Source organism: Olea europaea, unplaced genomic scaffold (genome assembly GCF_002742605.1).
Source record: "Olea europaea var. sylvestris unplaced genomic scaffold, O_europaea_v1 scaffold571, whole genome shotgun sequence".
NCBI classification, from domain to species: Eukaryota; Viridiplantae; Streptophyta; class Magnoliopsida; order Lamiales; family Oleaceae; genus Olea; species Olea europaea.
Genome location: NW_019264047.1, coordinates 226,479 through 252,780, shown reverse-complemented (window position 1 = coordinate 252,780; position 26,302 = coordinate 226,479). Strand labels below are relative to the sequence as shown.

The 26,302-nt window shown below is 31.5% G+C and overlaps 2 protein-coding genes across 2 annotated transcripts; one reads left to right on the top strand and one right to left on the bottom strand.

Annotated features, from left to right (window-relative positions):
* The first annotated feature begins 16,171 nt into the window (after nucleotides 1–16,171).
* On the top strand, nucleotides 16,172–18,877 carry LOC111389221 (exocyst complex component EXO70H1-like). Its single transcript, XM_023014112.1, has one exon. It carries the CDS (start codon nucleotides 16,651–16,653, stop codon nucleotides 18,568–18,570), a length of 1,920 nt encoding a protein of 639 aa, XP_022869880.1. The 5' UTR covers nucleotides 16,172–16,650; the 3' UTR covers nucleotides 18,571–18,877.
* A 131-nt stretch (nucleotides 18,878–19,008) lies between these two features.
* Nucleotides 19,009–24,913, bottom strand: LOC111389222 (probable pectate lyase 4). The gene is made up of 5 exons (XM_023014113.1): nucleotides 24,719–24,913; nucleotides 23,192–23,543; nucleotides 22,904–23,114; nucleotides 22,712–22,780; nucleotides 19,009–19,436 (listed from the first exon to the last, which is right to left on the bottom strand). The coding sequence occupies exons 1-5, from the start codon at nucleotides 24,843–24,845 to the stop codon at nucleotides 19,197–19,199; spliced, it is 999 nt and encodes a 332-aa protein (XP_022869881.1). The 5' UTR covers nucleotides 24,846–24,913; the 3' UTR covers nucleotides 19,009–19,196.
* Nucleotides 24,914–26,302: the final 1,389 nt, after the last annotated feature.

Sequence of the window (26,302 nt, the reverse complement as noted above, 5' to 3'; positions counted from 1 at the left end):
ACTATAATCAGTGGACTTTTGTAGTGAGAAAAAATATTGTAAGATTCATCAATTTTAAATTTAATATTACATGATATTTTATTAGCCTAAAATTATTATATTTTTGCTATAATCAAATTCCTCTGAATAAAATATCATAAAAATAAATTTTTAAAATTTCAAATCAAATTGTTTTCTATTTTCTGTTTTAAGAAATAATTTTTCAAAACGACAAACCAACCGTATTTTTCGAAATCTTAAAACAGACACTCAAAACGAGAAAACTAGAAATGAACTCAAAATTCAAAATTGAAAACTAGAACACAAACCAAACGGGCCCTATGCGTTTGAAGAATTTTGTAATGAACGCAAAAAGGAGGGCAAAAAGTTTTTCAACGAAGTAGATCATAGATAGAACTCAATTTATCTTTTACTAAGATTTTATTAAGAATACGAAATTCTTATTACTGACTTCTATAACTCTGGACATGCACAAGACATAGATAATAATTTAAAAAATTTATTTTGAAACTCCAATTACATATCGTAATAAAGAAAGTTGTTTATATGAAATATATGAAATGTATACCCAAAATTTGGCACGGTTTTATGAAAGAAACTTCAATAGGACGGTTGCACCTATCAGGTCGAGCCACCTTGGCGGGTGGCTCCCCACACATCCCGAGGTGTGTGGATCATTTGTAGAATTGGTGTCCACGTGGTGCGCCCACCCCCACTGAAGATTTTCTTTGGTTTTAGGCGGTTGCTTGTACAGATTCTTAAGGGTAAAGTACCATCAATAAATAACACCTATTTAGTGTTATTAACAATAGATAAAACTAGTCAAATAAATGCATATGCTGGTATTTTTCTTCCTACAATCCAACAACATCGAATGTATTTGCACGTGGAATGTCAATAAAATTAGTTAGATATTTTCTCATGACATGCTTACAATGGTAAAGTCGATAAATGCAATAAGTTAGACTTATTTAAATTTTGGATAACTAACTAGTGTTATATTCAAATAATTTCTTATTGCACGTGATCTACTAATATTTTTTATTAGTACGATGGCAATGGAGTCTATTTTTAGTGTATGTGACACTATTTTATCTAGCCATATATCAAGACTCATAGAAAACGTATTAATGGATTTAATGTATATAATGAATTGGAAAGCAGGGTACGGACTACTGAGTCCAAGATAATCATACCAAAATACAATTTGACTGGATAAATGATATTTTAGTTCATCACAATTTTTCAATTTTTAGATATTATTCACTTTAAAAAAAATAAAAATAAAAATTTATACACAAAATAAGTTGTTCATGTACAATTTTAATTTCATCTATACTAAAGTAACTAATCCCAAGCATAGAAAAATGAAGAGAAATTTCAAGAAATATATATATAAAAAAAAAAAAAAGATGCTTGTCGGCTATGCTCAGCTCATCCAATAAGGCCACGAGCTTAAGGTCAAGCCGAGCAAAGATTTTGAATATGACCCAAAATCTAGGCTCGTTGAGGTTGTAAGGGTCGAATCGAGCCATCCCTACTAACGACAGTCCCAATTAGCAATAAGTTCCTTTAAAATAAAATAATACTCCAGCACAACCACCATGTAGTTATAGTATTCTTAAATCGCCCATTAGGTGCTTTCAAATGAATCATATATTTTGGTATTTCTATCCCTAGCTACAAGCCACTCCACCCGCGACCTTTGATCCCATTGCTACTTTTCAGGCATCCCCAATCAGGCTATGATCCTCTTCAGTTCTCTAATCTCATCTAGCTCCTTTTTGGTTTGGATAAAAATCAGATATTTTTAGTAGATTATGAAAAAAAAAATTGATGGAATTTATTGTTGAAAAGTTGTTGATTCCATTGAATGTGTAGTTATGATTAATTGTTAACTTTGATTTAGATTTTAATTCTTTAATTCACTTTTTATGATGAACCAAACATGAGTATAGTTTGATGTCCAGAGACTTATATAAAAGTAAAAGTATTTCAATAAATCAAGAAATCACTCCGAAGGTGACGGCTAACTTTCCCTTCTAGTTGAATTCTTAGTTACCAGATTGGAGTTTCTTTTATCTTTTGAGTTAGATGAATTTACGGGAGTGTATTCAATTGGCACTATTGAAGATTTTTTGAGATTTAAAAAGTTTTTGGATATTCAACGTAGACTTTTGGATACTCTTTAAAAGTATTGGTGTATTCAATCGAAATTTTCTAAAAAGCATTTAAAAATAACAATGTATTCAATTAAAACTTTTTAGAAGTATCTATAAGTCTTGGGGTATTCAAAAGTTAATGTCTTTTATATACTTTTACAAAAGTTTCTATGGTGTTGATTTTATGTACAAAGTACAAAAATGAAACCCCAAAAATTTGGCTCATTCATTTCAAGATTTTGGGAGACTTTCACAAATAAATAATAATATATAATTTTTATTCTTTCAATATTTCTCTTTCATTCTCTTGTTCTAAGATAATTAGAGTTTTTTTCCTACCGATTATATTTATTCTAGTCCCCTTGCCCCTCCACCCGCTCCCTCTCTTATTGTTTTCTTCGTTTAAGATAAACAATTAATTTGCAATTAAAAATTCTTGTCACATTTTTTCATCCAATTTTTAATGAAAAAAAATCCATTTATAATTAAATTCTATAATATTTTATATAAAAACAAAAAACTAATTTATAATTAAACTTAAATACATCCATTTGTTGTTTACCTTTAAAAGGTATGACATATTGAACATTATATAGTGATTGATAATAAAATAAAATCTTGGATTGCAAACCATGATTCGATTGATGATAAATAAAGAGAATTATTGGTTCAGTTCTACGCCTTAACGACAGAAAAAATGATTGATCGAATTTTATTGAGCCTGACTATAATGATCATTTAACAGAGAATGACTTTGGTTATCAAATTATTGAACAATTGAAAGTAATTTACGTACAATACTTAGTTGACATTTATAGAAAGTATCTATTAAACTATGAGTTCAATACATTCTATTTAACATAAAGACGAGTATTTGTTGCTTATTATCAAACAATCAATTATTTACTAATTTCATATTTTTATTTTTTTTATCAAATAATAACAAAATATATTTATATTTTGTTTATTTACTCATTTAATTAAGGCGACTTAAATTTTTATTAGTTGAAGAGTATTTTTTTATTACATGTGGAGAGAAAAGGGAATTGTGAGGATCGAACCACTACCTCCTATATGAGAGCTATACTCTATTACCTAAATCCATATGAATTTTATTTTAGATAAAAAAAAATTTAAAACTTATGAATTCTATAAAAAAAAAAAAAAAATTAAAATGAAAGTCAATAAAATTCTACGAAGATTTCAATTAATTCCACACAAATCTATAAAATGTTAAAAAAAATTTAAAAGTTTTGCTTAATTACATTCCCTTTAGAGTCTAGAGTTAGAATTTGACTTTTAGACCTCTATTCTTGAATCAATAGATTAAGGGCCATTTGACAATTTTTTTCCAACTTCTCTTTATGGAAAAGGAATCTCTATTGTAAAAACAAAAATTGCTTGTTTTTGTCACTTACCATAACTTTCGTTATCAATATTGTTGGGGGCAAGTGGCTTACTACATTAATTTTAATCTAATCTTGGTTATCAAGATACATGCATGCCATAGTCAATGCTTGAAGTGAGTAGGGATAAGGGCATATAAGCAAGCCAAAGTTGATTTCAATCAAATCAATACTAACCTTTCTAGATAGTTGACTATTTTTATTTATTTTTTTGGCCTTTTCATTAAAGATGTAATATTAAATATTTTGAGGGGTGGGGTCCCTTTTTAGGTTAAGTGGCCTTTGATTTTAATACATTAACATCTAATTAATGGTTGATATTTAATCCCTATTTGATGGAGATTAAATTTTTAGTAAATTTTGATAGAAATTAATGAAATATATCGTTGAAAAGTTATGGATTTCATGCAATATGTAGTTAAAATTAATTAATGATTTTAACTTGAATTAAAAATTTTATTTTTATTTTAATTTCAATCAAGCAGGAGCTTAATAATTGGTTGAATCATCTTTTTCCACTAGTCTGCATTCTTAGGTAATGATGATGTCAACACTTCCAATAATTATTTTATATTGTAATTTTTTTTATACTTAAATGCTGTGTAATTTCCTTTATCAAACATGTTATTATAATTTTCACAGTACAATAATACATGTCGGTAATTAACAAATAGCTAGGTAGATTTGGATAACGACAACTAAACCAATATATTTACGCATAAAAGTCTTGAGACTTTGACAATTTCAGTTAAAACAATGTCAGTAATATGTATTAAATAATAAATTTTATTTAATTAGTGTATGACTGGCTTGAATATAAATATGTCACTAGATAAATTTTCAAAAATACAAAATCACAGAGGACCAAGACATTATTTAGAGGGAGTGAATTTTTTGATCATTTTTAGTTGGTGGGTCATGTATACGGCTTCAGTAGATCACCCTTATGATCTCGACTAGTATAAATTTTAGCATGTAATTGTTATTATTTTGTTCGTCGGTCCCACTACAATGTCGCAATAGCTATTATTTGATGAAATTTTTTATAAGAATGAAATTTGAACTTGAAATTTCAGTTTGTCTTAAAGATAAATTAGGTTATAAAAAAGGAATGCAATTATTTATTAGAGTAATACTTTCAACTGTAGTGACGTCATCACGAGGCCTAATGACCTTTTTTAATATATAATAAAGAGAAGGCATGACATTATTGAACCAATTATGATATTGATTAATAATTTTGACCAAGAGTATATTATAATGACACCATTGAAAATGATCGAGCAGTCGCAATAATATCAAATCTGCATACATTATATATTTGTCTTCTTTCCAAATTGATCCTATATTCAATAATTTAAAAATAATAATAATAATAATAATTTTGGCAATGGAAATGAGGCCCCCTTCAATTTTTGGCCTGAGGCAGAGGCCTTGTCTGCCTCGCCTAAGGACTGGCCCTGCTACAACTAAGAGAACTCAAATAAATGTTAGGCATCATGATTAAGAACCTAATGGGTCACACACGAAAGGAGATCTAGAAGAATGAAATTTATTAATTAATTAATTAATTAACAAGTGTTGGATAATTAATTAATCAGATTGCTTATTAATAGCCAAATTAATTAATTAACGAATTAATCAATTCATGAACCAGATTTAAGTAATTGGATTAAGATTTAATTAATTGAATTAATTAAATATTTGATCGGATTAAGAGACGGACCAAGCCTGTTTAAGCTTATATAAATAAGTTGCTAGGGTTTGAAAATTGTAGATAAATTTTATATTCTTGCTAGTACAAGAAAGGTAAAAATCATGGTTATCTTAATCTTGTTCCATGTGTGAATTTTCATTGGAGATTGAACAATTGTGAATTGCAGATCGAGATTTTGGAATTAAAGAAATGCAAAGGAGTTTGCAGAATTCAACGAAGATATACTTTCTATCACAATTTATATCTAAACACAAAGCAAATCTTTAGTGAAAATTGAAATATTATTTAAATTTCATTGTGCATGATTAAATAAATTCTCAACAACAGGTTGATCTAAGAATAGCGAATGAATGAAGGAAGAAGCAGATGGATCGAAGAACATCAGAGAAGAGCATTAATGAAACTTCCCAATTTAAGGCTTTTTTGTTTTGAGATTTTTTTATGTATGGCATCAGATGTAATTAGGTTCGATTTATTAAGGTGGGTTGGGCAAATTAATATGGTCCATCTGAGTTGGATTTTATTTGAAATTTTGTTGTGCATTAATTGCATTGGACCAATAACATTGCTAAAGAATATATTTTTGCAACAATTAAAAAAATATTGCAAAAAACTATATATTAAGAGTTTCAACAACATGTAAACGTTGCTATTGAATCCGATTTTAACAACGTTGAAAAAAAAAATTGTAACATTCAAAAAACATTGCAAAAAATGAAACTTTTTGCAACTGGTAATGAATGTTGCAAAATGTTATATATTAAGAGTTTCAGCAATTGACACTAAACGTTGCTATAGATCCAAATTTTAACAATGTTCGAAAAACGTTGCAAAAAAAAATAGAACTTTTGGCAACATTCAAAAAACATTGCAAAAGGCAACATTCGTTAAAAAAATGTTTGCCAAAACTCAATTGTATTAATTAATGGCAGCATTCACTTATTAAAATATTGCGATAGAGCACTTTAACAACACTGGATGAACGAATGTTGCTTTTTTAACCTTGCAAAAAGTTATTTTTGTTGTAATGAATAATTGAACGAAAAGAGATGAAAAGGACTGTTTTCATAAGAATAGGTCAAAGTAAAGATGAAAATATTAAAATTGAAATGATTCGTGCTAAGAATAAAAATGATGTTTTGCACTAATTATCTATATTTCATTTCATAAAAGTCAGCAGTCTATAAAAATTGTATTTCGAATCCCACTGTTGTAATCAGAAAGAGAAAAAAAAAATACATTTCTCAACTGACCCAAAAATAAAAAATAAAACTAGACACTCAACAAATAATAATAAATAAGAACTAAAAAAAAAAAAAAGGTATAGCTTGATGGACCAAAAACATCCACTGCTAATGAATAAGTTCGGATAATTGATACTTGGAAGTTTCTTAGTGTTTTTGGTTGCTACTATATTAATAAGTAACAATATCGTTCATATATTTTAGTTTGCCATGTAAATTATTGAGAAAATTAGTGAACATAAGAAGTTTCTTAGTGTTTTGGTTGCTGCTTCATTATTAAGTAACAACATCATTCATATATTTTAATTAGCCATGACAACATCGTTCATATATTCTAATTAGTCATGTAAACTATGGAGAAAATCAGTGAAAATAAGAAGTTTCCTAGTGTTTTTGGTTGTAATAGGTAGCAACATCATTCATATATTTTAATTAGTCGTGTAAATTACGGAGGAAATCAGTGAAATTAAGACTGAAATTATCTATATGTCCAATTTGTTTAAACTCATTTTAATAATTAAATATTCTAATTAAACTAATGAACACAAAATTATCACATCTACATCTGCATCTACACAAGTGTTGTAGAACCGTTCCAACCCTATATCTAATTATGATATTAAAATAAATTTTATCAGTAGACGTAAGAGAAGAATAACATTGATCAACTACTTAGTCAAATGAAATATAAAATAAAATTTTATTGTGTATGGGCTTCAACTACCTACCTAAGAGTGAAAATATGCTACAAGCCCCCAGGGCACATCTCCAAATGGTAAAAAGTGAGGGTGGAGAAATCCAGCTTTGCTTGAGGCTGCCGCGTCAAGGGTTCGAATCCTAAAATATGGATTTAGCTCTTGGGTAAGTGCAAGTGTACAAGTAGTCTTCCACCCTATACCCTTGGAGGCATTCCTCCCTCACGATGCTCCAGGACAGGACGGTGGGCGACCCTTAAGGTTGGGGTTCAACCTTTAAAATGTGCTACAATTTTCTATGCATTCTGAAATTATGCAACAAATACCCTCTCTATATCAATTATGTCCATAGTTTGTATTTATTTATTGCCTTAATTATCATAGTGTGCAGGGTGGAGTTTGGACCGATTAAACCTAATTTTTATTTTTATTTTAATTTTTTTTTTAAAGTCGGGCTAGTTTCTAAATATATTTGTATATTTAGCATAGAATATTCTTGGCGCTTGATCTCACGAAAGTGTGGAATTATATATTTGAGATTGATGGAGTAAATTTTTTATCGTTATTGAAGGCACTCGTCAAAAATTAACATGGCATTCCATTAACAAATATTGATGTCAACAAGTAACTTTCAAGCAGTGGCGGATCCAGGAAATTATTCGACACGGGCTGACACGCCAAAAAAAAAAAATCACACATAATTTTTTTAAATTAAATCTTTCTTTTTAATTAGCATTTGTACTGGAGGGACGGACTCTAGTACACCCCAACCCGTCCCTAGATATGCCCCTGCTTTCAAGAAAAAAGAAGTGAAAGTAGCTTAAGTGAAAAGAACTAAAGTAAATATTAATAAATTTATCACACTTCTCTAATTTCTAGTTACAATTATAAATATGTGAAGAAGAATTTGTGCATGCCTTGAGGGACAAGGACACACACACAGACGGCAAGACTTTATGTATAGTGAAGTGTAGAACAAGTCATTTATATTTTGCAGGTTTTTCTCAAGACTTGAAAGTGAAGAGAATAAGACAAGCCGATTTCGTAGACAAGTAGAATGTCATTTCGCAGGTCTGCAAATAGTTATAAATAAATAAATAATACAAAATTCCTCAATAAAGATATATTTATAAATAAAGTATGTGATATGATAGGGCGGAAATAGTCGTAAATGATACAAAATTCCACTTCAAAACTCTATTTCCAGGTTGTTTCCCAGTCATCGGACTAGGAACAGGAATTCTGTTTAGATTAATTAGAGCAATGGAAAGAATAGGGGTGCCTAAGCCCATCTTAAATTTAGTTCATAATACAGAGAGAGAGAGAGAGAGAGAGAGAGAGAGAGAGAGAGATTGGTATGATTGAAAATATAAATGTATACAAAATTATGAAAGAAATATAAGATGAAAATTCTTAAAGTACATAAAATAAATAAATAAATAAAAGAAGTTGATGGAAATGTCGGAGGAATTGAATTTGCTAAATTAAAATAGAGGTGTTAAGTGGGATGAGTCGAGGGCAAAGCAGCTCGCTCGAAGAAACTTGGGCTCCCAACTTGACTCCAAGGGGTTTGTCGAGTCAGCTCGTTGGTTTTAGATTTTTTTTTTTTTTCAAAAATTGTAATTTCGTTACGTCAAAGAATAGTGAATACGTAAATTTATAAGGAATGCTTAAGCGTAAAAATTTATATATTTGTAAAGTCTCCTTTATTTGGGTTTAGGATTGACTATAATACATAGACGGAGTTAAAACCTTACGAATGAATATTTTTGTACAATTCTTTTAAATAAAATAAATTACAATATAATATAATATTTAGAAAATAAAGCATATTACAATTATACTTTAACTGTCTGCAGTTGCATATTTAAAAAGAAGGCTGAAGCCTGAAGGCTACTTTCATTTTTTTTTTTAAATCATTGACAAACACATGTTGTTCTATCCGAGTTGTAATATTGCCCACACAATGAGAAGCATCTCGATCTAACATAAAATCTCTCATGAAAGACCTTATGTCTATTAGTATTGATAAAGTCGAATTGCAGGTCCAAAGCTATACTGAACATTACAAGATATTAATAACATTGTGCGCTCTACCATTAAAGTATATTGTAGAAGTCAGCCGCTATTAATTTTTTGTCCCATATTTGTGATCCAAGCATATTTTTCATCCATTTCGAACACGGGAAAAGTTAAATTTATGTACATTGAACTAGCGTATAAATTGCACCATTTTGTAATTCTTTCTCGTAGCGATGATGAATTTGTATCAAACGTAAAATCTAAATTATTTTGAAGTAACTGAAAGTAATGTACAGTCCATGCAATTTGAGATGGGGATCGAATATTGCACTTAGGAAAAAAATAACTGGTACACGATGAGAAATATTTTTGAATGTGTTATTTATCTCGATGCATACCTGCAATAATGAAGAATCATCACCCATAAACTTTAAGAAGGCTAAATAAATATTAACAATGATGATATAACAAAATTTAAATTGGGAAGACAAGATACACATTTTATCGAAGATGAAAATGTTCTTAATAAATTATAAAACTAAATGCATATGTTCAACTCGTTTTAAGTTAAACTGTCATATCGAAATTGATTACAAAATATAGTTATCTCATTATTTGTAACAAATCAAAGTTCTTAGACTATTATAACTTCGTTTGAAATTTATGTGAATAATAATAATAATAATAATAATAATAATAATAATAATAATAATAACAACAACAACAACAATAATAATAATAAATTTAAATTAAATTGAGAAAAATTATGGTGAAGGCAGCATTTGCGTCTCCATATTTCCGATTTTACAAGATTTTATCATTAACTTTAAACACTTAACATTGTAATCATATTCAAATACCTAACATGAATGAAAAGGAAATACTAACTCCTTCAGATGTTGTAAAGCAACATAATTAATTATGCAATGTGTACAAGATACATTAAATATTTTATTAATCAAATTAAATTCTTGTAGAAGAAAAATGTGCAATAATTTGTACAATGTGACAAGTTAGTTAATCTGTGGCGTTGTGTTTGCAGCAAATAATTTTTTCAATAGTTAAATTATTATCATCAAGATATAATGTTACCAAGTATATGTAACAATTACTACCGACATAATACATAGCATCAAATAGTAAAGATTACTACCTCCATAATTTAAGAAGAATTATTTTAGTTCTTTTATCTTACCAAACATCGAAACTACGCGACACAATTAGCATTTTCGTTGGATCTTTGAAAACAATACAAGAAATTAAACACACTATTTTCATTCCAAGAATACGATGATGAACTGGCCATTATGTAAATTAAGGTTAAATAACGCAAATATAATAGTGGTTAAATTAGGGGAGAGAGAGAGAGTTGCAATTTGCAAAATTATACTTTTAAGAGCTAAATAGTGAAGAGAAGAGAATGCTGAAAATGAATTGTAAACCCGAATCCTTAAAAAAAAAAAAAAGAAGAAGAAGAAGAAGAAGAAGAAAGAAATTTAAATTTGAGTTTACTTTATAATTTTTTTATTTCACAGTGGTAGTATGCCTAGGGTTGGCAATGGTTCGAGCCGAGCCAACTCGGCACTTAATACCACGAGCTCGGCTCTTGCTCGTGGCGAGCCGAGCTCGGGCTCTTTGGGGGGGGGGGAGCCGAGCTCGGGCTCCACTTGTCCGAGCTCGGGCTCCACTTGTCCTAGTTCGTGGGCCGAGCCGAGTTTCGGCTCGTGGGCTCGCCTTTTTTTTTAAATAAAGAATAGAATTTTAAAAATAAAATGTGTTAAAAAATAAAAATAATTTAACGAAAACAAGTTTTTATTTTTTTATTTATATCATATTGTAATTTATAATACTTTTTATAAAGTATAAAATATTTATATAATGAAAACGAATTATTTTTTGAAATACATTTACAAAAAATATATATTTTTTGATTTCTTTTTAAAGTTAATAAAGAATAGAGTTTTAAAAATAAAAAGTGTCAAAAAATACAAATAATTTAACGAAAACAAATTTTTATTTTTTATTTATTTATATCATATTGTAATTTGTAATACTTTTTATAAACTATAAAATATTTATATAATGAAAACGAATTATTTTTTGAAATACATTTACAAAAAATATATTTTTTTGATTTCTTTTTAAAGTTAATAAAAAATAGAGTTTTAAAAATAAAAAGTGTCAAAAAATACAAATAATTTAACGAAAACAAATTTTTATTTTTTATTTATTTATATCATATTGTAATTTGTAATACTTTTTATAAACTATAAAATATTTATATAATGAAAACGAATTATTTTTTGAAATACATTTACAAAAATTATATTTTTTTGATTTCTTTTTAAAATTAATAAAATGTAAACCCTCCTCCTTTATTTGAGTTTGGGACCGGCTATATCAATTTTAAGTAGGCAGAATTAAATATTGTACACGAATAACTTGTTGTAACGTGTACAATTTTTTAAAGAAAATTAAATTTAACGATTAAAAAATAAAAAAAAATTTGATTAATATAATTAAATCAAATATCACTTACCTGACGATATGCAATTTCAGCGTATTTATCTTGTAGTCGAAAATGAGCGTCCTGTCAATCCTTCACACACATTAACGCTTCCAAATTATCTTTTTTCAGTCGACTCCTGATATCGGTCAAAACCCTTTTACCTGCACTAAAATCAGACTCCGAAGCAACAGTGCTAACCGGGGGTGTCAATAGATCTTTCACAATTGCAGAAACAATTGGCCAACGTCTTTCATACTTTCGCCAGAATTCCATTACTTCTTAAGAAAATTTTTTAATTGTTCTATCTGTTGGCATATTATGATTAAAATAATCAATTAATTCGGCAGGCATCACATTTTGAATATCAACCGATATTTGATGAGATGCAGATGTAGATGACATGGCACTAGATGAACACATTGCAGTTGCATCATATCTAAATGTATTAATACCCTGAAGTAAATTCATTATTTTCGCAGCACCTTCTTCAATTTCAGCAAAGGAATAAGTGCAGCAGAAGGTACCCGACTAACATTCGCACCCATTCTTTCCACATATAAATCATACATTCCACATAATGTTTACTCTAAATTCTTATGGATGATAGGTATATCAAATATTAAAACTTTATTGATTTGATCGATTACGTATTTAGTTCCCGAAATATTATATCGGGAGTTCATTGCGCATGCTAAAGGAAATAACATAGGCAGTTCTTCCCAATATTTTCTAAACTTTAATTCCATAGCAATTAAAATTTCACTAAAAGTATTATCATTTTTATATTTATGGAATGTTCTTACAATTATATAAAGGCGTTCAAGCACCATACAGTTTATGGGATAATAAACGCCAGATAAAATCTTTATGGTCTCATAAAAAGATGTCAAAAATCGTTTAACTTTCAAAGTTAAAATCCAATCGGATTCATTTAACATACCATCGTCATCACTTCTAACATGTCTATTGTTATAAAAGTCAGTTATTAAATTTTCGAAACCTTCACATGATTTTAATAGCAAGTATGTAGAATTTCATTTATGACCTACGTAGCTAATAAATGTTTTAGCAGTCATCGCCCCTAGTTCGACACAAAAATCTTCAAATGCTTGTTTTCTATTAGGAGAGATCGTAATATATACTAATGCATTCCTAATCCTTTGAAATTCATCATTTATATTTTAAAACCATCTTGCACAATTAAATTCAAGATATGACACACACAACGAATATGAAACAAATACCCACCAAAATCAGGTTGAAGTGTCCTATACAATTTATCGACGACTACCTTATGTTAACTAGCATTATTAAAAATAAAAGATCGAATTTTAGTTTCACAATGATATTCTCTAACAATACTGATAATAGCATTATATATATTATTAGCATTGTGAGGAAATTCAATAATTTTAAAAACAATAATCTTTTTATGCATGCACCAAAGTGGATATATATAGTGTGCGATTGCAGTTATATATGCTCTTTTATTAACCCCTTCCCATATATCAGAAGTTAAGGATATAACACCCCTATATTGTTGCAAATTCATAATTAATTGTTGTTTTGAATTATTGAAATAATTTATTGTATCAGCACGAAGAGTGTTTCGACTTACCCCAACGTACCTCGATTGTAGATATTCTTTCACGAACGAGACGAAGTGTTGGTTGTCTGTAATACCTAGAGGCAACTCAGTAGCGGCAACAAATTTCACCATTCCGGTTCGAGTATCGTCCTCTGAATACACCCACGTAGATAGGGGTGAAGTTGTAGAGCTGGTGCTTGGACTGCTAAATTGTAATTGTGTTTGACCAGCTGGAAGAAGTCCATGTTTGGCTGCACATGATTTGTAGTGGCGGTTGAGATGAGTGGTACCAATTCTTTTTTGCCAAACCAATCTTTGTTGGCAATATTTAAATACTGCTTTAGATTTTGTAAGGTCATCAACGACTTTTCCTGTTGAAATCAATTTAAAGTGATCCTAACATTTTGCTTGTTTTTTGGCCTTTCGCTTTCCCCTCGCATCCGGGATATTTAATTGCTGATATCCATCTTCATGTTCCGTTTCGGGAACGTTAATATCATCAAAATCAATTGGAGTGTGGCTTCCCTGACCGTGAATGTGTACATCTTTAGGTATCAGTATGTTATTTAGACCGGCAAATTCATTTGAAAATTGACTTTGCGGCGTCCTAGGCGATTCTCCATGATGTGGCAGTGGCTCACGTCCTGTATCGAATAAGCTCTCAACAAATAAACGTTGATCCATTTCTGTGATTGTTTATGATGAAATATTGACTAGATGAATATAAATGTAGTGAGATTGTGAGAATTGAGAATTTGATGAATTGAAATTGTAACTAATAAACTGTAAAAATTGAATTGATATTGTATATTTTGCTGTATAAGAGAGTAAAAACTCGATAATTGATATAATAAAAGAGGATTGTAATTTTGGAAGAGCAATTGATATAAAAAAAAATTTTGGGGGAAGGGGGTATTTATAGTAAAAAAAGGGGGGGAAAAGTGACCAAAACAGTCACTTTTGTGACCGTTTTGGTCACGGGCTCGACGAGGCTCGTGGCTTGTCTCGGCTCGCCTCCCGACGAGGCCCGCTCGGTTCGTGCTCGGGCTCGTGATTTCAAGAGCCCGAACCGCTCACGAGCCTCTTTTCCACAAGCCAAGTCGACTCGGCCCAATTGACTTCCCTAAGTATGCTATTGATTTTTCAATGGCAGGACTGCTATTGACTGAAGCCATGCATGCAGACTTTTACTTAGGCGAGCCTACTCGGCTCGTCTAGAGTCTTAAATGATCTTGACTGCGAGTTAAAAGTGAACCAACGAGAAGGTCATTTCGGGAAATCATTGCTCACCTCGCTAGTGAGACGAGATGAGTCAAGGCGATCAATTCACCATACTTTCCACTCCTAGTCTAAGGTCCAGTTCATTTATATTTATTACTTGACTATCGAAATTTTTTGAAATAGTCACAATTAAGAGTCGTAAAATATTATTGAGTTTGTCAATATGAGTTTCATATATCAATAGGAAGTCGGCATCATCTAGAATCGAGATTTGCAAATGTGTTTCAATTTATCAGACTGCTAAATTTCTTAAGAAAGAACGTAGTATTGACTGAAACAGCACTAGTAATGTAGTGCCAGTCTTTCTAATTACATTTATCCTTAGTCAATCATTGCTACACAACTATTCTACCTCATTATGCAAATTATCACTTGACTATATCAATAATTTGATATAAAATTAAGCAATTATGTTCGGAAAATATGTGATTTTTTTATTTTTTATTTTTGGAAAATCTATGTAGAAATATATATTTTTAAAATATATACATGATATATGTATATTTTTACCTCCTTAAAAGAATTTTCCCCCAACAAACAGTTTGAAATTGACAATTGAACTCTTATACTTACATGGAATAATTAACTGCGTTTAATAATTTATTATGTTATTTAATAGATTACATGTCTTAATTTAAGTTCAATATATTGACTTGTTTAATTTTCACTATTTATTGTCAATATCCCCAATATAGATGTGGTTCAATTTCGCAGGTTACAGTTCCTTAGAGGAACCAACATGAAAATTTCCAAAGGTTTTTCTGAACCTGAGCCTAATCAACGGTCTTGCGTCAAATCTATAGGTATGTTGAATAACCCATATTTTAGATCTTTTTGTTTTATTTTATTATACGGCTTGATTGATTATTATATTCGATAATCTAAGTTCGTTCAAGTCATTTACAATCAAGACTATAGAAATATAGTCGAGTTCATTTACTTACACACGTCAGTAGAAAATCACATTATCCCGATACTCTCAAAACTTCTACACTTGTTTCAATTAAAAAACGTGAGTGAAGAAAAGAGAAAAGAACAAGCTTCATATCATAACCTATTCTCCCCAACAAAACACCCCCTTAATTATAATTAATTGACTATTTTTATTCATTAGCAATGACACATTCAAAGAGATTTATTTATTGGGTGGAATTTATGGTATATATCATTCATTTAATACTTTATCTATATTTATGGATTGCGTTTCTAATTTTAAATTCATTACATTGACTTGTTTAATTTTCACTAGCAATAAATCTCTTCCAATAAAAATATTTTCTTATTTCGTCAGCATTTCTTCCATTCCACTTTCTTAGTGGGGCCAACAAGGATATACCGTAGATTTTCCTTTCCTTCTTAAAATAAACCTAAGCCCAGTCAACGGACTAAAATGAAATATAGGAATCTACTAACGGTTCAAAGTCTGGTTAATTCCATTTTCGAGTAGAATATTTAAACAAGATACCTAAACGGGGCATTAATTCGTTCTCATGTTCGTGAATCGATTGGAGTACTTCCGTACTATATATCTGTCAGTATAAAAAAACAAGAAACAGCAACGGACACCTCCGACCCATTGCTCATATCATATTCTATTATCCAACATGATTTCGGTACCGAGCCTTTCAAATCAGATGTACCTAAAAGAACAATTTCATTCCTTACCCTCTCTGGCTTCCCAGTTATCTGAGTAAGCAAATATTTAACACTGACATTAATATTATGAAATGTGTGTGAAATGTGAACTAGTCAAATTTCTTTTTCAGTTCTGGCCAGTCATGGGCCAAAACAGGATCTAAATTCTTTTGCTGGAAGCCAAGAATTAATATTAAACTGAGTCAGTCAAAGCAGTGTTCAAAGTCAATTGCCACCTTCCCAAAATGTGAACTGTGCCTTCTTTAATCTTCCCTCTGCTCTTTATTTAAACTCCAAATTCCTTTCATCTTTCTGTCAGCAGACAAAAACATTTGACAAGACAAACTCCCAAACAGTTTTTCTTCAGTTTCTGGTTAAGGAAAGAAGCAAAATGGCAATAATTGAAGCACCAAGAAGAGAATCAACAACCCCTATTACTCCCCGAAAAGCAATGGCAACCCTCTTCTCTTTCTCTAAAACAAACTCATCCATCTCTTCCTTTTCAAATCAATTTGCCCCTCCAACGCCGTCCCACACTTTTTCTGAGTCAATGATGAAAGAAAACATTGAAAACACAGAATCCATTATCATGAAATGGGATTTGAGAAGCAATTCGAAATTCACCTCGCTCTTTCAAGAAAGCAGAAAGGATGCCAAAGAATTCATCAAGAGTGTCAAGGAATTACGCAGGGCTATGCATTTTCTGATTTCCCAACATACAATATCCAATAAGCTAGTCATGGCACAGAACTTGATGCAAATTGCCATGCATCAGCTCGAGAAAGAATTCTATCAAATTCTGTCAGCAAATAAAGAACATTTGAATCCCGAATCAATATCTAGCCGATCATCACATCTATCGCGATCACTTTCAAGTCACTTGGATGATGAAGATGATGTCAGCTCTGTTAACGAAATGCAGGTGTCCAGTGATTCGATGTCTGGGGTGGAGCGCCTCTCCACACTTGCTATGTCTGACTTAAAGCTGATCGCTGATAGCATGATCCGCTCTGGTTATGGCAAAGAATGCATCGAAATATACAGAAACATCAGAAAGTCAATTGTGGATGAAGCACTATACCGTCTCGGCCTCGAGCATTTCACTTCATCCCAGATCAAAAGGATGAATCCCGAGGCTCTTGGGCATCATGTCAGTAAATGGATTGATGCAGCAAAGATTGCAGTGAGAACCCTCTTCCACGGCGAGAGATTTCTGTGTGACCGTGTATTTACTGCAAATGAAACAATAAGAGAATCGTGTTTTTCTGGTATAACAAGAGAGGGAGCTACTAAACTTTTCAGATTCCCAGAACTTGTTGCGAAGAGCCAGAGATGGCCAGAAAAAATTTTCCAGCTGATGAACCTGTACGAGGCAATATCGGATATCTGGCCAGAAATCGAGTCGATCTTCACGTATGAATCCCTCTCAGTGGTTAAACTACAAGCTTTTTCTTCTCTCCACAAACTCGGTGACTCCATCCAAAAGATTCTCTCTGAGTTTGAGTCATCAATTCAAAAGAATTCATCAAGAGCCCTGGTACCCGGAGGTGCAATTCATCCATTGACCAATTCAGTGATGAATTATGTGTCTTTGCTAGCCAACTACAGTGGAGTACTCTCCGATATTATTGCTGATTCAGTAACTACACCGCATTCACCTTTCCCGGAATCATATTTTCATAGCCCAAGCCTGGAGGAGAATCCAACCTCAGCTGTCTCTGCTCGACTGGCCTGGATCATTTTGGTGCTACTTTGCAAACTTGACAGCAAAGCAGAACTCTACAATAACATCGCCTTATCATATCTCTTCTTAGCCAACAATCTCCAATTTGTCGTTGAGGAGGTCCGCACCACAACACTCAAGTTCCTCCTCGGGGACGACTGGTTATCAAAGCTAGATAGAAAGGTAAAACTATATGCAGCAAACTATGAAACACTGGCTTGGAATAAGGTGTTCTTGTGCCTACCAGAGAATTTACCTCAAGAAATGTCACCTGATGCCATTAAGGGATATTTTAGGCAATTCTACTCAGCCTTTGACGAGGCCTATCGAAGACAGGCTTCCTGGGTAGTTCTGGATCCAAAGCTTAGAGATGAGATTAAAGTGTCCATAGCAAGTAAACTAGTGCCAGCATATCAAGAATTCTACGACACATATTTGGCAATATTAAGTGAGGAGAGAAACTTGGAAGTGTTGGTGAGGTTTTCACCCAACAATTTGGGAAATTACTTATCAGATTTGTTCCACAGGACTGTGGTTCCCGAAATTTCATCCTCATCCCTTTCCCATGTATCACGATGTCTTCCCTAATGTCATTATGAACTGATAAATAACTATTTATATCAATTTATTTCCTTCATAAAATTTCTGTATCAAGTATACTTTTCCATTTTTTTGAATTCAATAAATTCATCCTGTAAAAGGGTAAACCATCTATACAAAAAAACCTAAATTACAGAGCGTTTTTGTCAATCAAGTGCTCAGAGTTGGATCTGAAAGCATTAGTTTATCTATTACACGATGAAATTTTGAACAACTACATTCTGCACAAATAGTATTTGGCCAACAGGATGTAAAATTATGCGAATTATTGTACTACTATAAAGAGAATGGTACAAAGTTATGAAGCAAAAAGCCCCAGAAAGCAGGATTTGTAACAGAGGAAATGAATCAGAATGCAGATATTGTGAAAGAAACAGATATTGTGAAAGAAACAAGAATAATTTAACATTTACTTAAACCATGATATTCAAATATCAAGTGTTATAACATCTATATATTCAATAGAGAAAATGTTGATATTTTGTGTTCAATAAAATTTGACAAAGAATTTTAATAAGCTTATGCAGAAATATCTACTGCATGAATATTTTAAGTTCAAATTGCTGTCAAAGAAGAGATATACATATATGAGAACGGGAAGTTGTCACAGCAAGTCATGTACTGCTGCCAACTTGTTCTGCTGGCATAGTTATAGATTGCCAACCTGCACAGATTTGAAGAACAGCCTTGAGAGAATCTGATGCAAGTTCTAGTGTCCATGTAGGGTAAAAATCACTTGGATGGAAAATGGATTCTTCCTTTTCAATACTTCGTATACTTGCTTGAGCTCCATTCAGGAATAAATCTCCTTCAGATATAATTGAACCAGATATTTTCTCATCTTTATCTGCAGCCTAAATGATAAAGACAGAACATGAAGTTGATAAACAAACATTTATGAGCGAACGGAAATGAAAAAGGATGATAAATAAGCAAGAAAGAAATAGAATGTGACCATGGTCCATAAATTCAGTTAAGATAACTTCTCATTTTGAACTGCTTAATTTCATTTCCATCCCTCAATTTCTTTCCAGCATATAAAAATTTTAACCTTATATTTGGGCGGTCAAAAAAGCACCATTATGTTTAAAAAAAGGAAGCTATAAAATCAGATTAGGGAGATTAGAGAAAGTAAAAAATTTAAGTGCAATCGCTACATGTCCATATACCGTCATTTCATTTCAGAGTATAAGACTGGTTAGCACAAGGTGAAGATTTAATTTAGACTGAATGCTCACATAAATAATGTACAAGCTTTCAATTTATCAACTAACCAAACTACAATGAAGTAGTCAAAAATGCATGATACTACACGGTGTATAAAAGGATTTTTTAAATATTTACTTGGTCCTATCTACAATTGATACAACTGGTATAGGTGGTCAATAGAATATTTTTATAGTAAAGATGAGAGTTTTGAGCATTGTATTGCGTCCCCTTTCACATTCACAACTTTAATAGACAAAATTACCAATAACACAGTGGACGAATAACTTAAGGAATGGCCACTTATGCCACACATTCCCAATTAGCAGAATTGTATCCTTTCGGGATCCCGTTGTTGCAATTTTTTGTTTTTGCATGCCAGTCTACCGCACCAGTGCATTATGCTCCTCATTTTGTAGATTATGTAGCACCTTTTATGGATGAGTTGCACTGATTATTGCTCTTTGGAGTTTACAATCGATATCTAGTCCAAAGGGAAGATAGCCCTCTTGGTCAGATGACGTTATTTGAGGATGGTTTGGACATCATATAATCATTATATAGTTAGGAAGAGGGATCGCCCTCATCAGATTAGAAGTTATGGTTTATCAAGCGGCAGTCGAGTTCTCTTGGCCAGAGAAAAATTATTGAGATCCTATTAGATATACTATATGGAAAACTTCCCAATTTAGATACATGTTTTAGGAAAAGTAATTAGAATTTTATTTTATAGATTTTCTAGTATTTTATTAGTTATTTCCTACTCGAGTTAAATTAGTTTAAACACTATATAATAGGAGTTTATGCATTGTAATAGTTAAGACTTTGATATTGAATAAACTAATATTTTCTCCTAAATTCTCTCTATTCTCTCCCTCTTCTTTTTCTCTTCTCTCTTCTTCTTTCTTTCTCAACCTCATTTGTTCAAATGTGTTCTACTTCCACGTCACATATATCTACTCTAGGCAATTGAAAATCCAGTGTTATAACAAGCATCAAATGCCTATGCATGAGTAGGAGAGGATATATGTAACTTAAACTAATGTCCTTAACAAGCGAAGGAGAAACAGACTTTCACATGCCAAAATAATCAAGTGACTGCCGCATCTGATTTAAGGGAACAGGAATTAGAAAGACAAAAAACTTATGCTTAGAAAAGTGACAACTGGGGAGGAAATATTTTGTCAAGATAGCATTCATGCACATTACTTAGTAAGAAAACGCTCCTGCATTCCTGTCACTTGAAAGAGAGAAAAATAAGCCTTGGAAAAGTCAGAATTTGCAAGGATACAGTTCATCAAGGACATTACTGAGTTAATTGTCCCAATGGTCACTGAACTTAAGTCTACGTCACCAATTGTTCACTGAAATTTAAAATATCAAGTTTTGGCCACTAAACTTATCAAAACATTGAACATTACTCACTACTTTAACATTCGTTCCAATTATTTAACGGAATTAGTGTATGTGGATAACGGAATATCCATATGCCGCCTCATCACACATTTAACTAATAGTTACGTCTTTAATTGCTCACCAAACTTTAAAAAATATATTCAATTGCTTATTAAATTTTGAAAAACATCTTTGATTGCTTACTGAACTTTGAGATGGTCAAATTTTGACCATTAAATTTATAAAACTGACTTCGACCAATTGTTCGTTAAAAAAATGTAGCGCAATGGCACAAGTCACGTAAAAGTAATAAGGTGGAGAACGAGTACAGATTATCGATCCCACAAGAAATGATTACTCAATTACACAACGGTTTAATTTAATTTTAACACTTTTGTAGAATTTTAAACTATTTTAATAATTAAAAAATTCAAATTTATTGTATTTTTGTTGTTAAAATTACATTAATATTTAGATTTTGCAACCGAACACACGATAAATTTAATTAAATGAATTTCATTCACTTTTGGTCCGAGAACTAGATTTTGTTTCGTTACGAAAATCCAAATTTCAATTAAATTTATTGTGTGTTTCGTTGTAAAATCCATTTAATTAAATTTACTATATTTCGTTGCAAAATTCAAACATCAATTTAATTTTAACGAAATATAAAATAAATTTGATTTTTTTCAAATGATGAAAATAGCTTAAAATTTTACAAAACATATTAAAATTATATTAATCTATTGTGTAATTGAGTAATCATTTCTCGTAAAATTGATAATTTGAATTCGTTTGTCCACTTTATTACTTTTTCGCGACCTGTGCCATTGCGCTACATATTTTTTAAGGAACAATAGGTCGAAATCATTTTTATAAGTTGAGTGGCCAAAATTCAACAACCTCAAAGTTCACTGAGCAATCGAATACGTTTTTCAAAATTTAGTGAGCAATCGAAATGTTTTTCAAAATTTAGTGAACATACATTTTTCAAAGTTTGGTGAACAATCAAAGACGTAACAATTTGTTAGTGGCGTGACGGGGCACCACATGTATATTCCATTATCTAAGTGGCTAATTTCGTTAGAGAATTGGAACAGATATTAAGATAGTAAGTAACGTCCAACGTTTAGAGAAATTTAGTGGCCAAAACTCGACATCTTAAATTTTAGTGAGTAATCAGAGACATAGACATAAATTCAGTGACTATTGGGACACTTAACTCAACATTACTTATTAAATCCCTTTTTGACAGCGATTACTTCAAAACTATTCTTTCTCAAGTTCATTTTCAATCTCACGTTCCTACAATAAAATATTTTGCAAGTAAATCCATAATCTTTTCCTACTTTTTAACTTCATTGTTCCAAAACTCATTTTTCCCAGAAAACTCTTTTAATGTTTGTCAACCAGAGGCTTAGAAAATGCTCCTGTTCCTATTTCCATTCTTATAAGCTCGACAAAATACACGATTCTTTAAATTATATAATTTTAAAAGAAAATTGAACTCGATACGATTTCAAGTTACCTTCTCTGTATAGTATTCGAAAGTTTTTTTCTTCTCTCCTGCTTCATAGATGTTGCATTGAGAATATACCTGGTCGCATAGAAGGCCCAAAAAAGTAAGAAAACACAAACTAGGATTTTAAGCTACTGTAGACAAACTGAAATGTGATTTAGTTATATGATTGTTTCTGTGCATGATATAACAATAGATTACCTGTGACTCTACGCTAGCACAAACAGCATATATGCCCCATCCTCTGGTGTAATTATTGTATAAATGAACTTTTCCAAATCTGACACGAGGTTGTCGTTGTCGTGTGCCATCAAAAAAACAGTGATGAATTGTCACTCTAATGCATCTATCACCAATATGAGAGGGGTCAGCTCCAATAAGCATCGTCTTATCATGTCGTGTGAAGTAACATCTGCAAAGAAGAAATCATCAGGATCCTATGATATATAGAAGTAATTTAAACTACAGAGCTAATGATGATTAAATTACCTAGAGATAGTAATATCAGTGCTTTGCCTTGTTATATCAATAAGTCCATCATCATAATCACATAAGCTGCAGCGGTCTATCCATATATGCCTAGAATTTGGTTTAATTTGGATGCCATCAACATCGTGCCCTCTGCCACCTTCAAACTCCAGGTTGCATATAATAATATGTTCACATTCCTTCAGCCTCAAACCTTTACCAGTGATTTTTATGCGATGGCCACGACCATCCACTGTCTTATAAGAAGACAAACTTAAGTAGGACGAAAGATGAATCATGCCAGAGACTTCAAAAACAATCCAAAGGGGTTCTTTTCTACGACACCCATCACGAAGTGATCCTGGACCATCATCTAATAGAAGGAAAGTGTTCCGCATGTCAAACTCAAGTAGGCTATAATCAGAAGTAATTGATAAATGATCCGGAAGAAATCGAAGAATTTTAATCTATTCGAGGGGGAAATGACAGATATTATGTTTCACCACAAAAAATTCTTTGAAAGACGATTAATCATCTGCTTCTCACGTTCCGCAAATAGCAGGGACATTAAGGAATATCCATAAAAAGGCTTAGTGTTTTTTGTGATCCGTAGCTATCAAAACTTCTTCAATGCAGTCATTGATTCTCCCGAGAGTTCACAATTGCCGCAACCAAACATATTAATGCCTTAAACCCACTAATTTAGCATATGTTTTGCTAATGTTTATAAACACTCAAGTCACTTTTTTACACACATTTCGAGGGATCCACAAGTAGAATTCACTTATCCATCCACTCATTTTTATCTATTTATAATTTAAATTGTTGATAAACACTTCTCAAATATGCTTTTACATCCCTTCTTGTCACAATATCAAGGGGATTAAAAATGAAGCTACATCATGCACGCTTCCTTTCTTCTTGTGTGACGTACATAAGGCAATGCCACCACTTTGCTCTAAACCTATAGCTCACTGCGCAAATGCGATCCACTCTGTATCACCCGGAATCAAGCTCGAGAATCCACCCCAAGCCCACACCTTTGACCCACTTCTGTTTCAAGCATGTTCGTGTATTATTGTGTAGCTAAGCATGCTTTTGGGTACAATGACTTTTTGAGCAATCTCATTCAAAAGCTGACAACAAATTTATTTATTTAAATTTAGCCTTCACCGTGCCCTTGTTAGGCAGACGAATTCAGTTTTTTATCAAACATCTTGACACATGGACAAGTTTTGACACCATGCCATGTCAAACCACTCCACATAAAAGCTTAAATTTTCTATTGAGAAGGGAGCATTTTTATTTGGTGTAAACAGCCCCTTAAGAAAACAAATCAAAAAATGCGTTCTACCCGTTAATGCCAACTTTGTATAAAATCAAAATTTCTATCACGTAAAAGCAACCATTTTACAAATAATTTACTATTACAAACGTAATTATCAATCCTACATGAAAATTGCAACTATTTTTTCGGAATCGAAAATCTAAAACACAACTTTTAACAGCAGAAGAAATAATATAGTACTGAGAATATAAGGAAATTACCGGCCAAGTTGGTGACGTGATAAACCGGTCCATGAAGACCGCCGACGGAGAATCGGCCGAAACCCTCAGCCTGACCGGCTAATGCTCTGAGATGTGAATCAACGTCAGAGTACGGCAATGACGCCATGGACTTTTTTTCTTTGGGGTCTAAGAAATCGTTACCCCGTTGGAGTTAAGCTCGCGCGTTGAAATGGTAAAAAGCAGTAAAGTTAGCCCTTGTTTGATACCAGTTCTTTATAACAAAAAAAAAGGAATTATTCTACGGTGTTTTAACATCATTTCAACTCTCACATTTTTCAATAAAGTAATATTATACGTAAATTCAAAATTTTTTCTCATTTTTTAATTCCACATTTCCCATAATACACTATTCAAAAATTCATTTTTCCGCTCAAATAGGGCTCAAACGAGGGCTTAATTGTCCCGGTGGTCATTGAACTTATGTCTGTATCATATATTACTCACTAAAATTTAATATATCAAATTTTGATTACTAAATTTATTAAAATATTGGACGTTATTCGCTACCGTAACATCCGTTCCAATTCTTTAACAAAATTAGTGATGTGGATAATAGAATATACATATGGTATTACATCACGTTGCTAACAAATTGTTACGTCTTCGATTGCTCACAAAACTTTGAAAAATGTGTTCGATTGCTTACTAAATTTTGAAAAATGTCTTCGATAGCTCATTAAACTTAGAATTCGTCAAATTTTGATCACTTAACTTATAAAAATGACTTCGACCTATTGTTCGTTAAAAAATATATAGCGCAATGACACAGGTTGAAATTGCACTACATATTTTTTAATAAACAATAGGTTGAAATCATTTTTATAAGTTTAGTGACAAAAATCTACCATTTCAAAGTTCAATGAGCAATCGAAAACATTTTTCAAAATTTAGTGAGAAATCGAAGACATTTTTTGAAGTTTGATGAACAATCAAAGACATAACAATTTGTTAACGACATGATGAAGCGCCGCATGTATATTTCGTCCGTTAAAGAATTGGAACGGATGTTAAGATACTGAGTAACGTCCAACATTTTGATAAATTTAGTGGCTAAAATTTGATATTTTAAATTTTAGTGAACAATTGAAGACATAGATATCGGTTCAATGACCATTGGGATAATTAGCTCAAAACAATAACTACTAACTACAGGCCGTTAAAATGAAGAGATTTTGACGGAGAAATTAACTCTTCATGCTGCATAGGAGAACTACATTGTTGTTGTTGTGACAGGAAGTTGATCCTTAATCTTTAAAAATGAGCAAAATAATCTCCAACATTTAAATATATTGAATAACTAAAAATCCAAATTAGGTATGAAAAAAATATATTCCTATCCCATTCCAATTATTATTATTATTATTATTATTATTATTATTATTATTTACAGTTGAAATTACTTCAAAAAGATAAAAATTATTAAAAACTAAAATAAATAAGTAAACATGTATTCTTTTAATCCCTACTCCACCCCTACCCCGACTCCCAAAAAATCCTTGACAAGGCATTCCTCTCCGTCTCATTATCATCAACAATCCAACTTCATATGTAATCATCACGTCA

Excerpts from the sequence above, each read along its gene's own strand:
- LOC111389221 (XM_023014112.1), top strand. The coding sequence starts at position 16,651 with ATGGCAATAATTGAAGCACCAAGAAGAGAATCAACAACCCCTATTACT.
- LOC111389222 (XM_023014113.1), bottom strand. The coding sequence starts at position 24,845 with ATGGCGTCATTGCCGTACTCTGACGTTGATTCACATCTCAGAGCATTA. Across the intron at positions 23,115-23,191 it reads ACTGATATTACTATCTCTAG|ATGTTACTTCACACGACATG; the intron begins GTAATTTAATCA and ends TCTTCTTTGCAG. Across the intron at positions 22,781-22,903 it reads GTGCTAGCGTAGAGTCACAG|GTATATTCTCAATGCAACAT; the intron begins GTAATCTATTGT and ends CTATGCGACCAG.